The 14,149-nt window shown below is 49.9% G+C and overlaps 1 protein-coding gene across 1 annotated transcript; it reads left to right on the forward strand.

Moving 5' to 3' along the window:
• Positions 1 to 1,767: 1,767 nt before the first annotated feature.
• Positions 1,768 to 12,255, forward strand: FAM167A (family with sequence similarity 167 member A). Its single transcript, XM_050895000.1, has 2 exons — positions 1,768 to 2,139; positions 11,992 to 12,255. The coding sequence occupies exons 1-2, from the start codon at positions 1,768 to 1,770 to the stop codon at positions 12,253 to 12,255; spliced, it is 636 nt and encodes a 211-aa protein (XP_050750957.1).
• Positions 12,256 to 14,149: the final 1,894 nt, after the last annotated feature.

Genomic DNA, 14,149 nt, shown 5'->3' on the forward strand with positions numbered 1-14,149 from the left:
AAGAGAAATTCATCGACGTGCCCTCAGCTCTGCAGAGCATCCGTGCAAAAGCTGGTGCAGGACCTGACTCTCTGACAGGGCAGCCCTCTGCTTTCCCCTCCATACGATCTATTTTTCAACAGAAGAAGGAAAATTGTCGCTGCTCCAGGCATGAGAGCTGTTGGCTTCAACCTGATATAGTACCTGTGTTTGCTCCGGCTCACTGTAAAACTCTCATTAACATAAACAGGAGCAGGAACAAGACCGCAACATGACTAATTCTCCACCCCCAGACTGTCTGTGTGTATATTATCAACTCCTCGTTCAGCTCATGTGCCTGCACACAATTGTGGGATAAATCTTGCTCTCTGTTGGTGTTTATTTTAAATTGAATCTTCTTACTGAAAAGGTTCGAGAGGCATAATTACGGTCTGGATTTCAGAGTTACACACGTCTTTGTGGGCACAAGTAGCAGGGAAAAGAATGGCTGAGTAACTCATATTGCTGTGGTTTAGTACATCCAGCTAGAAAGCTACATACGTCCTGGCTGGTCTTTCTGGGCATGTTACCAGGCAGGCAGGCAAAAAAGTATTTTGTTTTGTGTTCGATGTGTAGACGAGAGCTCTGGATCTATTCCTAGCTCAGCCATAGATGAGCATACGACCTTGAGAAAGGCTCTTATCTGATCCTACCGGCAAACGAATGCAGAAGCTGCCTGAGCTTAACTCTTGTGGAGTTGTTTGAGTCCTCTGTCCCTCCAGGTCCCACGGTTTGGTATCCCAGCTTTGGGCACAGCTTCTCTGAGTCCACATGTGGTGGCAGGAGGAGAAGCTGGGAGGAAGCTCCTGGCTTCTCTGTGCTAGTCCTCTGCCAGGGTGTTTTCAAGGGGACCATTCCCAGTGGGCAGACTGGACGTGGCCAGTGATGGAAACCAAAAGTCCAAGTCTCCCTGAGCACAGGCATCTGAACCCAAACCATGCCAGCACCCCAGTTACTCCCACACTTGGCTGGGGACCATGCTCCTGCCCTGAGCCTGCTGGACAGGAGGGAGCTGAATCTTACGGCTGCATATTGGCACCTTTAGCAAACTTAGACCTAAACACAAATCTGTAAAACTGGGGGGGGCAGGGGGGAAAGCCACTTTTCCCAGCTCTCCTTTTAGCTCAGACTCTTGGGAGAAGTTTGGGTTGTCTTACTTCACCTGGTCCCGTTTTGCCCACGTGGAAAGATGCAGGTTTGCCAGCCAGGAAATCAGCAAAATGGCGCACATAGACACCCCGACCCCCAGCGACAGCCATTGCTGTCTCCAGAGGATGTCAGGTTGTGTGATACAGCTCCAGAGGGGTCTATGAACATGTCCTGGCCTCCTTGGAAACCCTTTCATGGCCCCTTGAGTTAAGACTGGAGATGTAGGTAACCAGAGCTTCCCAAAAAGCCAGAGCCTGTCTGTTCCTGCCCCAAAAGCAGATAGCTGAGGTGAGGTAACACTCCCCAGGAGCACCTTGGCACTGTGCCTCTCCCAAAGCCTTCGCTCCCTCTGCTGCAGTAAGAGCCGTCTCTCCCTTCTCTCTCCCTTTTCCTTCTCAAACTGGAAACCAATCCTCTGCTTTTCTTCTAGGTGTTCATCCAGGGCCGGCACAGTGCTTGAGCAGGAGCTGCCACCACCACGGCTGTCCTCCGAGGGGCTGCGTTTGTCACGCCACAGGAGCTGGTCCAGCCCTGAGGGTTTCCCACCTCCATCCCTGGCCCTTTGCAGCACACCCCTATGCTGTTTGACTCCCAGAGAGGATGTCTCTACCCAAAATCCAAATAGAAGAGGCTCTGGACAGTGCAGATACTGATTCTGGAGGTGCTGCTCCTCCTGATGACCACCTAAGGAGCCTCAAGGCATTGACAGAGAAGCTGAGACTGGAGACCAGGCGCCCGTCCTACTTGGAGTGGAAGGCGAAGGTGGAGGAGCAGGCATGGAAGAGCCCCCAGCCGGCAGGAGAGGAGGAGGCGACCGAGGCCAAAAATGTCATGGGGGAGACTGTCCCCTTGAGGAAGGTGCAGCTGCATCTCAATGGGAGCCCTGCCCAGGACAAGGTGACTCTTACCTCAGGGAGAATAGGTGGCTTTGAGAGCATCGACGAAGCTTTGACGTGGCTCAGGAAGGAACTGGTAAGTGGTTTCCTGTCCCTGTTAGGTGGCACACTTTTTTCAAGAGGGGAAAAAAAAAAAAAGAATGAGGAAACAAGTGACTCCTTGTTCCTACCTGCCTTCAGCTGCAGGTGAAAAGGTAACAATCAATCATTGCGTTTTCTGTGGCTGGTGGGAGCAGAAGCAGCCCAGGGAAGGGAAAAGGCAAATGTTAGAGCACCCATAACCTCGGAGAGGGAGCTGGGTCCATCTCAGCATCCTGGCTGGCATCCAGCAGGCTGGGGAAATATGGTAGCTTGCACTGGTTAGGACTTTTTAGGAGTTTGCCCCCTCCCCTGCTTCTCTAATTATATCTCAACGCTCAGATGAATACGGCAGGGATGAATACGTGATGAATACGCGGGCACTGCTAGTGCAATAGCCCGTCTCTGAGTGGAATCGGGAAGGGATGCTTCATCAGGGCTGTAGGAAGGAAGCATGACTAGATCCATCCCCTGGATCTGCCCTTGCAGCTTGTGGCTGTTGGTGGTTTAGGAACTCCCTCAGCGGGAGATCGTATGCTGACCACCGTGTTTAACAGTCATTAGTGGATCTAACCTCCAAGCATTTGCCTAATTCCCACTTTTTCTTTTTTTTTTTTTCCTTAACTTGTAACTCTCTGTAAGGTCCTGTGGTAACCTGCTTCCCCCAAGCCATTTCTGCACGGTGAGACCAAGTGCGACCTTTTGTTTCAAAATGTTGTAGAAACGCCTTGTTCTGACCATGTAATATCTAATGAATAATGTTCCTTTTTCTGTCGCATGCATGACGTCAGAACCTTATCTCAGACCCCTCCTCATCCAGCTCTTACAGGTTCATCATCTGTTGGCTCCTGCTTCATTAGAAGCCAGCCCACATTTCTGTCATCCTCCCATCCCAACCTTGGGCCCTATCTTACACATAAGTTTATTTCTGGTAGTTATGAACTGGTAGTTGCACAGACAGGAAGACAAGGCAAAAATGCCACACCTATGCTAGGAAAATACACAGAGCCAGGTGCTGGAAGATCATCTTTCATATGTTGTGTTGCTATCATGGTCTTTGGCACAAATTTGGCCTGGGCCAACTAGTGCTGACCCAAGCAGCTCCCAAGCCAGCTCAGGAGTCAGCTCAGCCTGGGGATAATTCCCAGGAGGAAGCGTGGATGAAGCACATCTTTTCTGGAGGTCACAGGAGGTCAATAGGATGGACATGAAACATCAGGGCAGCTGTTTTCAGGGCTGGAGAATGGGCCCTGGTTGCTCTTCACAAGTGTAGGAGCAAGCAGATACCAAGACCATGCTTCCCAGTGATCCTTCCCTTCTCACTGGAATGAAAAATCTTTATTATTTGGCCCACATGACTGGAAACAACTCATGTCACGTGGCTTTGTTTCTGTTGCCTAATCGGAATTTTGACTGTGAGTCCCACCAGCATTTGCAACTGTATTGACAGCAGCAATATTTGCAACAGGGTCGCAGGGGACATCCCTTGCGGTTCAGATGCACTTGCGAAAATGTTCCTGTGCAGATGCTTTGCTTTTGATAAGCACTAAAAGTCTTTGAGGAAAACTTCTCGTGCACAACAATGAATAATAGTTTTTAAAAATTCTCTGCAACTTTTGCTTCAGATACTATTTATTTGTCAACTTTTTGTTGCTCTTGCTGTATTCGCCCAGCTAGATTGATCTCTAGAGAAGTTATTTACAGAGGTGGTTCTGGATGTCACAGTTTTGGTGGTTGAGCTGTTTCTCAGGACCATGGCTTTCAGAAGGCTTGTGCAGTGCTTTCAGGAATCCAGGACTATTAGGAAAAGTTTTGAGCTGATCTCCTAAGATCACTCAGAGCTCTGGAGAATCTCAGCTCCAGATCTGAGACCTGAATCTGGGTCTGTGCTCGCATCTGTGATGCAATCTTAAATTCACAGCACACTTGATGTAACCCCCAAATCTCAAGATGCCCAAAGACAGTAAGAAGCAGATTTTCCTTCTCAGAGCCCCGGATTTTAAAAGATTTGGTTTGTTCTTTCAGTTTCTGCCCATGATGGAAGTATAAATTGTCTCAGAGCCCAATTTGACCCTTTAGACTGGGGTGTGGTGTATAAACCACCGTCTGACAAAAACTAAAAGTTTAAATTAAAGAAGAAAAAGGGCAAAGCAAACCCTAATTGTTCCTCACTTTCCATTTTCCTGCCTCTTAATTATACCAGTCTTTGCTGGATCTGGACGTGACTCATGTAATTTAGAACAATTTCCCCAAAAGAGAGAGCATGTATTTGACTGACCACACAGCTGAATAGCTATGTTGGAGGCACTTTTGTTGGGTAAGAGCTGCCAGCAAACAGTGAGAACACAGCGAGGCCATCGCATCACAGGGTGCTGGAACAAAAAGACGCATTTCACATCACATTTCAAGGGTAAAACCCAGTTTCTTTTCAAATAAATGACCAAGCTTCCACACATTCCAACACAGCCATGTTTTTTCCTTGTTTATCCCCATGTTGTGAGAGTAAAGCAATCAGGAAGGCTTCATGGTAGGATATGGTTATGTCTAAGTTTATATAATTATTTAAGGCAGGAGCCAAGGCCAGAAAGGGCAGCATCCCTCAGACAGCACCCTGCTTGGGGCAGCCAGGCAGGACACCAGCACCCCACACCTTGGGTAAGGTCACCCTAAGCGGGCAATCAATCCTTCTGGTCTGATTTAACATAGCAGACCATAGACCTAAGAGCACCACTCAGCCCAGCCTTGCCCCAAGCAAGTGTTGAGTATCCCAGGCAGCTTTCTGAAGATCGTCCAAAAATGATCCAGTAGTCGTAACTGGAGTGAAATTTGCCCCCACCACACTGTCCTCTGCTGCAGGGTGAATTCTCCCCCACTACACAGTCCTTCATGAGAAGTCAAGTTAGGGTATGTAGGATTCATCTACCCAATGAAAGGGCAAAAGCTGGTGAATGCGGAGATTTCTATCCAGGAAAGAAGTACACCAGCCCGTGTCCTTACTGAATGAAATGCAATGATGCAGGGCGTGCAGCTCCATCACCCACACTGTGCAACCCTCATCACAGCTACCAGCATGTTTAGGCTGGGTTATTTCACTAGCATGGCCCCAGCATGGTCTTGGCTTGTACCAGAGAGCACCCTGCCAAACAGTTAGAGCTTCAGGAGTCTGCACATGCTGGGGACTGTTCCCAACAGGCAATTTGTATGGGACCACCCAATTTTGGAATTAACTCTATCCCAGCCAAAACGAGTAGAGGCAGAAAAGTGAATTTAGTAGTATGTGTATGCCCAAACTTCCCCTTGGCCATGGTGCTACAGAATGGGCCATGGCATGGGTTAGTTGCTTAGTCAAGTGATAGTCCAGGAGTTCCTAGCTTTAAAATTAAAGTTATCTGTAAAATCTGAAGCATTACTCCCAGTTCACACAAAAGGGGTCATCCAACACCGCAAAGAATTTGCCTCCGTGTTTCCAGAGTTTGCTCTGGTTCAGTTTCAGCCAGGTTCAGGCTCCTCATGTTCAGAAGTGAAGGACAAACCCAAGGTCTTACTGTGCATCTGCTGTTCTCGGTCTTTCACCCCACATGACCTGTCCCAGCACCTGATTCTGCACATCAAGTCCTGGCCCTGGTTTATAGGACTGACATATGCCCACTGAGCTCCAGCCAGCCGTGTCAGCTGGGACCCGCTGAGAATCTGGCCCCGAGAAGCTGATTTATTCAGACATGCAAACTCCTGTTCTTGTTTTTGCGCTTAGAGGCTCTGGGTAGGTGTACGAGCAAATTGCAGCACTCAGCATGTGCTGAACTGCCCCAGAGCTGGAGCACTTCCCTCCCCAACTCCTCCTGCCTCTTCTTTGCCCTCGTGTTTGCCTTTGCTCTGTCAAGTGTGGCTGCTCTTCATCAACGCTGAAAGTAAAGCCATCACCAGCCAGGGTATGGTGACAGACCCAAGGATCAGAGTGGTCAGACTGTACTTTCCTCTTTGTTTTTGAAATTTGTCAGGTTGTACAAGTTCTAAAATTAAGCCCTCAAAGTCCTCTTCCTCTTAAATGTGGTTAAAGAACAAAGCTATGAACTAGGACGTCTTAGAACAGTTCTGACTTTGTCCCAGTAGGAAAATACATTTTCCGTCTCAAATTCACCAGTGTTTGGCACTGAAATCTGAGGCGTGTGAGCCAGAATGCAGAAAAGACTCTTGAAAAGGGACACAAATGTCTGATGCTCTCTCCTGGGAAATTGTAGAACACCTATGTCCTGTTGGTCAGACATTTATTATTAAATATTAGCTGCTATTATCTCCATTTGGGATACTGATACTGGCTGAACAAGTACTTAAGTGAACTTAAACAATGATGTGGCACCAAAACAGTGTTGACATGAGCCTCGTTGCAGATTGCTCTGTGGTTGTTGGGAGGTGGGGAGGAGGAGAAGGAATCTAGAGCACGGACATGGTGATGGCGACTGGCCTGCGTTGGGAGTCCTCTGCTGCTTAGCAGGTCCAGGAAGGATTTGTCTGTATTTGTATTTAAAGCAGTGGAAGGACACGGGCACAGGCACCAGAGCCGGGTCAACTCTACTGTTAAATTGCTGGAACCAGGGCACGGTTTAGGAGTTATCACAGAACAGGACCATCCCCAAGGGCCAGTTTGGGTGCAGCCACCCTGTTTTGGGGAGACAGGGAGTTTCATGGGGTGGTTGTGGATTTATGCGCGTAGCAGAGATGTAACTGCAGCTCTGAGAAATTATGTGCTCTTCTCCTGTGTAAGCCCACGTGTAAGCCCACTGAGATGTCCCTCTGTTCGCCTCACTCAGATGCTAAGCTGCCAGGTTTTTCTTCTGGCAGTGGGCTTTTTCCTAGGTGCACCATTCCCCATCCTGAATGCATTTTAGCACCCCTTAATTTAACAAAAACCAGACATAACTGTCTCCCTCAGGAAAGGAAATATGAAGATTAATTCTGAGGGAGTCAACACCGACTAAGCTCAACACTGAAGAAGGGTGAGATTGGGGACCCATGTCAGGCTTTGCATGTGTCAGCCGGCAAAGGTATCCTGGACTTTGGTGTGTAACTCCCAAGCACTGCAGAAGGAGATGAGATACCTCATTTGGGGCTGTGGGTTGCACCACAAGGGCATGGGCATCTAAAATTAGCCACGTAGGGTGGCATCTGAGCACCTTTGAAGATGACGCCTCAAACCAAAACACAGACTTAACTGACTTCTTTGAAGTGTTTGCCAAGGGTCTAATAACTGGCCTGTGATTCTTCATGCTTGAATCCAAGTGGCCACACTCAGGTAGGAAAGCATCAGTTTAGATTTAAGTTTCTTTTGAACTTTTGGAAATAAAAAGGACTAGCCCCATGGGAGCAGCTGCTTCTCCACAGACCATCACCCTGGGCTTCATGGACCACAGACTGGGACTCTGTCCATGGGACACTTCCCGTTTGGGAAGAGGTCCCAAGGAGCTCCACACCTCCATGCCATGAGGCGCTCTCTGCTGATACAGCCCCCCCATAGCAACGCAGGGAGATGGACCACTGGCAATGGGAACACTATTGGTCTTCCTCTCTGTGACCATATGGTTAAGGCAAACTTGAAGACAAGTCTAGGCTACACCCTGGGCTACTTCTTCCTATTAGGGCTAAGCCACCTAGACTGGACAGCAGGCAAGGATGCATCCAAAACTTTCTCTCCCTCCCTCATTAAACATCCCTGGGAGACTCTGGGGCTCAGTCCAAACAGAAAATCCTTCCTGGGTTCATAAGACTTTGGGCCTCTGTGGTCCAGCTTTGTGATTCGGCCTAGGAGCTGCAGTAGCTCCTCTGCCGGGAAGGACCTGGGTTTGGTTCCCCTTCCCACCAGGGGAAGTTCAAACCAGCAGCTTATCCATCCTAACAGCGTGCCCCAACCATGCAGATGAAAGGCAGCTCTGTGCCTGCTGGAGCTGGGTGTGCAGAAAGAGGCAGAGTGCGTTAAAAAGGGGGTTGTGTGAGCAAGACATACCTAGGGCTGTTCCTGCATTTGGCACATGAGACTCGAAGGAAGCAAAATGCACGGCTTCCGCTGGGTGCTCCCTGTGGGTTTCTCCAGGACATTGCACAGAGTGTGTGGGATCATGCTGTCGTCCCACACAGGTGAACTGGTGCATCGAGTTACACTGTGGTGACTGGCCCTCTGGGTGAACTGTGTAAACCGAAAACCTGTGGCTTCCCATGATGTGGCCCCCTGTAATCCCATTATTTCTTTCCAGGAAGCTTTGTGGAGCTTTGCTGACCCAGCAGTGCTCCTTTTAAAAAGAGATCATTAATCATTTCTAGAGATGGTTTGGTCTTCAGCATAGGACAGATTGACTGTTTCTAGTACTCGCAAGGAACCTCTGGGAAAGAGGAGAATGAGGATTTCTGGGTTCAGACCCAAATTCTGCTAATATTCTGAGTGGTTTTGAACAAAGTATGGTTTGACGGGCCAAGTCCTTGGAGGGAGGACAGGGTGTTTGCACCTCAAGCCAAGCCTTGACGATAAGCAGGAGGAGCAAGAGAGGCCATGCCCTGCAGAGCAGCCCACCCTTCCTGCCCATGGTGGGGCCTTTAGTGCTCTGCTCCCCACCCAGCCATCATCCCATGGACCTGCCTCCATGGGACCTATCACCGTGCAAGGCACTCCTGAGCCCTCAAGAAGCTGAGGGGGCCTCCCAAGAGGCGCAAGCGGTGACAGCCCCCATCTCCTGTGCCATCTCCTCATTGCGCACGTCATCCTTTAGTCAACTGTTGCCAGGCTTTGTTCCTCACCCATTTACCTTTCTTTCCTGGGGGGCAGAAGAGAGCTTTATCTCCCTGGGAAAGCCTTGGCTGATGGTGCACATCTGACAGGTCACCCTTGCTTCCCTGTTCAGCCCCAGAGCACAGCCAGGCAGGGCTGTGTCTAAGACAGTGTCACAGCCTGGGTGATCAATGTAGATGGGTGGTGGCTTTGCCCCATGCCACCTTGCCTCCACCCTACAGGCCACGTGGCTGCGGAAGAGGCTGGTTTGGCAAGCACCAGGGTCAGCAGGTCCGATGGGAGTAAGGAAGAGTGACTGGAGATTGAGCACCTGAAGGACATGCCTTCGAGGGCTTTGTCTTCTAGCTTGCACGAGATCAAGACAGCTTCCTCAAAAGACAGGGAAAGCAAGAACTAGTCAAAAAGTGGAAAGCTGGCTTGCAAGGGAAGAATAGCAACCTCCAACTTACATCCCTCTCCACAATGGCCTCATAATTAATTTTTAAAACCTTTTTGGTGTTGTGGTTTTTTTTTTATCCCACATTCCTCAAAGCATTTAATGAAAGCATTTGTTGACGTTTCTGATGTAGCTTGATAAACTGACAAGAAAGAATGACCAAGGGTCAGTTCAATAACGCCCACGATCGCCTTCCTGATAAGATGTCAAGTTGCAGCATTCATTGTGAAACAGGGAAAAATATCGACAACATGACTTTTTTTTCCTTGCAACTCACGTGGGAGAAGGAAAACCTGCCAAGTGGCATTACTCTGCTGGGGGCACAGGCTACGAGGTCTGCAAGGAAAGAGGGTTTTTTTGAAGAAGGTAAATGGCCACAACCCTGCCAACAATTCGAGAGAGATTTCATGAGAGAGAGAGAGAGATTCACTCTGAGATTTGTACAAAGGTGACTTAATCCTCTTCCAGGCAACCGAGCTGGAGTCCAGTTGCTGGCTGAGAGCACCAGGCAAGGTCCTCCAGGGTGCCTCCATGGTGCAGGAGTGACAAAAGCCTTGCTTGGTTTGGATTAACTTTCATTATACTCATGTCAGCTCTCAGCTTAGGCTCTGAGCACAGCATTGCAAAGGGCTTCCCGACAGCTGCAGAAAACAGCTGGAGCAGAGCCAGGCTTCCCTCCAAGCCCTTCAACCTCCTAAGGTGGGTGCTTCGCCTTGCTGTGAGACTGGCAATGCTGCCAGGGGCAATCCCAACATCTTTGGAGGCATTGCCTGGAGGAGGAGGGATTATGCCACAAGCTAGAGCAACCCTGAGGCTGCTCTGGTTCACATCCTTGTTGTAGCAGCCCATGCATCAGGCATCGGAAAGGTCTCATGTAGAAATACCAGGGCCACCCGTGGAGCCTCTCGAGGGGAATTTTCCCTCCTCCCTTCCCTTCTGCAGCTTCATGTACAAGCCACCAGACCAGGAATAAATTTACCCCCTACCCCTAGAGCTACATCTGTAGCTTGTAAACTAAACAGCTCATTTTCAGGCCTGGAGGCAAACTGGTACGGTCTGACCACGTCCATGCTGTTAAAATCCAGACAAGGGGGCTGTATCCCAAATGCCTGCTGAGGATGAATCCTTCTGTGTTAACTCCTGAAGAGTGCCTGTGAGGAATTGCTTGGGACTGTGAGAGCTGGCCTCAGCTCAATGGATGCCAGCACCTTGCTCACAACTGAGCGGAGAGGAAGACTTTGTTGCAATGCAATATTTATTTAATGTATTGCTATAGATGTAGCCTGGGTCTGTTCCTGAGCTTCTTGTTCAAATCACAGGGAGCAAAGAAACCAGTGATGCAAGTCAAAGGAGGAAGGTAAAGGATACATTTGGGATCAGGGCAGCTGCATGGTGCAGCTGGAGATGAACTCAGGGCATCATCTCATGCACTGAGAAGTCAGTGAGGACAGGACTTACCCGGAAAGCCACTGGAAGGAAAAAAAACCCAAACAAAACAAAATCAGGAGCCTTGGTGCCAAGGGGCTCCTTCCATCACCAGTTCGTGTCCTGTGATGGAGGCAACACCAGGGAAAGAGGCAGGACATTGCATTGGGGCACATGTAGGACTGTTTTCCAGTTTTGCTCCCTCCTTGTTTCCAGCAGTTACAGAGAGATTTAAGCCACAAGGTTTGCTAAGAGCTGTTCGGCTTCTCTCCCACCACCTTCTTTTCTCTGCAGCTTTTGCGGTTTGTTGGTTTTCTGTGAAGAGGGATGTGGGGTGAGAAGTGGGATTGTCTTCTCGGCATCTGCTGTTCTAGCTCTGCCTGCTTCTGTTCCCCAGACAAAGGCTGATTCTTGCACCAAGTGTTCACCTCCTTCCTTCATCACTCCCAATATCCTGTGGCAATAAATTTTCTGCTTAATTATAAGTTGGAATTAAAAAAACCAAAAACCTCTTTTCTTTCATCACTTCTGAATCTTTCACCTTCCAAAGTTAGGTGCCAGGGGAGGGAAAAAACCTCCAAAACACTTAGCTCGTTAGCCTGTGGGATAGTTGTTCTCTCTGCTGTGGGAAACCGTGGAGGTCCCATCCTGAGACCCACTTCAAATCAGCAAGATAAGCCACGGGGGATGTGGAGGGGCGCATTCCCGGCTGTCGTGAACCAGCTCTGATTTATGCAGGCTGGAAACCCGGGCCAAGTATTTGGAGATTAGTTCTCTGGGGTTCTTTTAATTGGTCCTTTCCACCTCTAATTGTTCCTTCTCACTGTGGCTGCTCCCTTATGAGCAAAATTAATTTGGGCTCTGCTTAAGGTTGAGATGGAGGCTCTGAAGCCTGCCCTGACAGATACCCAAGCCAATAGCCTTGACATGGCTGCCTTTAATTCCAGTTTCCTGGTGCTCCTGAAAACCTGAGCAGGCACAGACTTCCTGAACTCTAAAAATTCACTATCCTGAGCTGGTATTTGACTGGGCTGCATTGCTGGCTTGGAAGATCCCTGTCTCCCTCCCAGTTCTTTGCGATGGCGTAGCATCTCTAGATGAATTACATTTCCAGTGATTTGGTGCAGCTTCTAGCAGGGAGCAGCATGATGAGCAGATTTGCTGTGCCCTTGCCAACACCTTCTTCCCTCCCCACCCTCCGTCTTGTGTTTCAGGCAGAAATGCGCCTGCAGGACCAGCAGCTGGCGAGGCAGCTCATGCGCCTTCGCAGCGACATCAACAAGCTGAAGATCGAGCAGACCTGCCACCTGCACCAGCGCATGCTCAACGACGCTACGTACGAGCTGGAGGAGAGGGATGAGCTCTCCGACCTCTTCTGCGACTTCCCCCTCGTGAGCTCCTTCAGCCTCTCCACGCCACTCAAGCTCATTGGGGTCACCAAGATGAACATCAACTCCCGCCGGTTCTCGCTGTGTTGAAGGGGGGAAGAAGAGGGAAGGATGGGGGAGAAAGAGAGAGAGGACTGGGCAGCGCCAGAGCTCTCTCCACCTGACGGCTGGGTGATAAGAAGCCAAAGAGGAGCAGAGGGAACAGGAGCAACAGCTGGTCTCGGTGGCAGGGTAGAGCAAGCAGAGCTGGGCACTGAGACGGCCCAGAGATGCTCATCGAGAAGACAGGACCTGCATGGAGGAAGCGTGGAGAGCATCTGAACCCAACATGTGCACTTAGCCTGCTCCTTTGCAAAGTCCCTTCTCCTTCTCTTCCCCCCACAGTAACTAAGAGGACGCAGCTCCAGTGTGGTTGGTTGTACTCAAAAATCAAAGGAGGGGTTCAAAGATCAGCCACAAAGCAAAGCAAAATCCCTTTTCCCTTCCCCTTTACCTCCTCCCAGGCTAGAACCGTCTCTTCAGAAAATAAGTCACTCCCCGCAATGGATGTCTCCTTGGGCATCAATCCTCAGCCTCTGCTGGCCCAAGCACAGGGTCCGTGGGGCTGTTTCAGGTGGGAAGCTGATTTCCAGTGGAAAGGAACCCTCTCAGCAGGTGAGGGACCATGGGTTAAATGGTATGCAGCCCCAAGAAGTGGTGAGAAGATGTGTTTGTCGACTTGCTCTGTTGAGTCCAGTATACTCTAGCTTAATTTTGCCTGTGGTATAGATTATGGACAGATCATGGACACATTTATATAGAGACTCCAGCCAGCCAGAAGTTGCCTGTGTGCCCTAGAAGTTATACCCAGAGCAATACGTGTTTCTGATCTTGTTGTCAGTAGTGGCCACAGGACACCCTGTGGTTACGGCCGCAAGCAGTAAGGCAAAGGAGGTAACTTACACCCAAGACATCTCATACCAGAGAAATCACTCCAGGCTGACATTCCCCCAACAGCAGCACCAGCAAATCCTGGATCCTCTGTAGCAACACACATCCATCAGAGAAAAGAACTTCAAGAGAAGAAAAGGGACTTTTGTGTAATGAACATAAAGTGTGACTATAAAATTAAAGGGAGAAACATTGCTGCGATGAGCTTTGGACCTGCAGCAAACACATGGGATTCTTTCCCTGCTTGGCAGTATGTAAGATGGATGCTGTATTTTCTTGCCTTTCAGTGCACACAGCTGCACACCTGCCTGTACGTGGCACGGAGGGCAGAGACACCCGTGGTGTAGCCCAGCAAGGGCAGGGACTCAAGAGGTCTAGCCATGGCCATCTTGGGACACCTGGCACCCAAGGCAGTCTGTCTAGAGGGAGCGTGGGTGCCTCTAGGCTCTCCCTCCTGTGCCAACACCACTCCTGACTCTGTCAGAGTGGTACAATCTCTCAACCCATCGCCCCAGCCCAGCTCTGCTCTCCGCCACGTGCCCGAGCGGAGAGCTCTGCGGCTGAGTGAACGTGACTGTGTCCACGCAGCACCAGCCCAAGCCCTGGGGATGAGTGGGAGATGCAAGCCAGCGCTGAGCTGAAAGCTGTGTGGCTGTGTTGACGTGCCTGTACCTGACTGTGTCTGTAAGCTGTGTGTGTGCATAAGTTGTTGTGTGTGTGCATGTGAGCTCGCAGGATGCCTCTGTCAGGAGGCTGAGTGGTGGACCCGTGTCTTTGTCCCCAAACGTGACGTGAACCAGAATCCGATGAGACTCTGCTGTGCCTGGGAAGATGCAATGAGGCTTCAAGACTTGGGGTTTCCACAGAGAGCTTAGGTCGATGGCAGAGAAGACAAATAATTCGTCTGCCTCCACATGTCTCTGTGGGAGGAAAAAATTAACATCACAAAGGGGTTCATAGCCACATGGGGCTGGGGACTGGCAGGGGACTGTGGAGCTGAGTTCAGTCCTCTATCTCCCATAGTATGTAACCCCTCGGTGATGCCTCCCCCTCC

This window comes from Gymnogyps californianus, chromosome 3 (assembly GCF_018139145.2).
Source record: "Gymnogyps californianus isolate 813 chromosome 3, ASM1813914v2, whole genome shotgun sequence".
Lineage (NCBI taxonomy): Eukaryota > Metazoa > Chordata > Aves > Accipitriformes > Cathartidae > Gymnogyps > Gymnogyps californianus.

What these genes read in the sequence shown, in the direction of transcription:
- FAM167A (XM_050895000.1), top strand. Translation starts at nt 1,768, where the DNA reads ATGTCTCTACCCAAAATCCAAATAGAAGAGGCTCTGGACAGTGCAGAT. An exon ending in CGTGGCTCAGGAAGGAACTG is followed by an intron (nt 2,140 to 11,991) that starts GTAAGTGGTTTC and finishes CTTGTGTTTCAG; the next exon opens with GCAGAAATGCGCCTGCAGGA.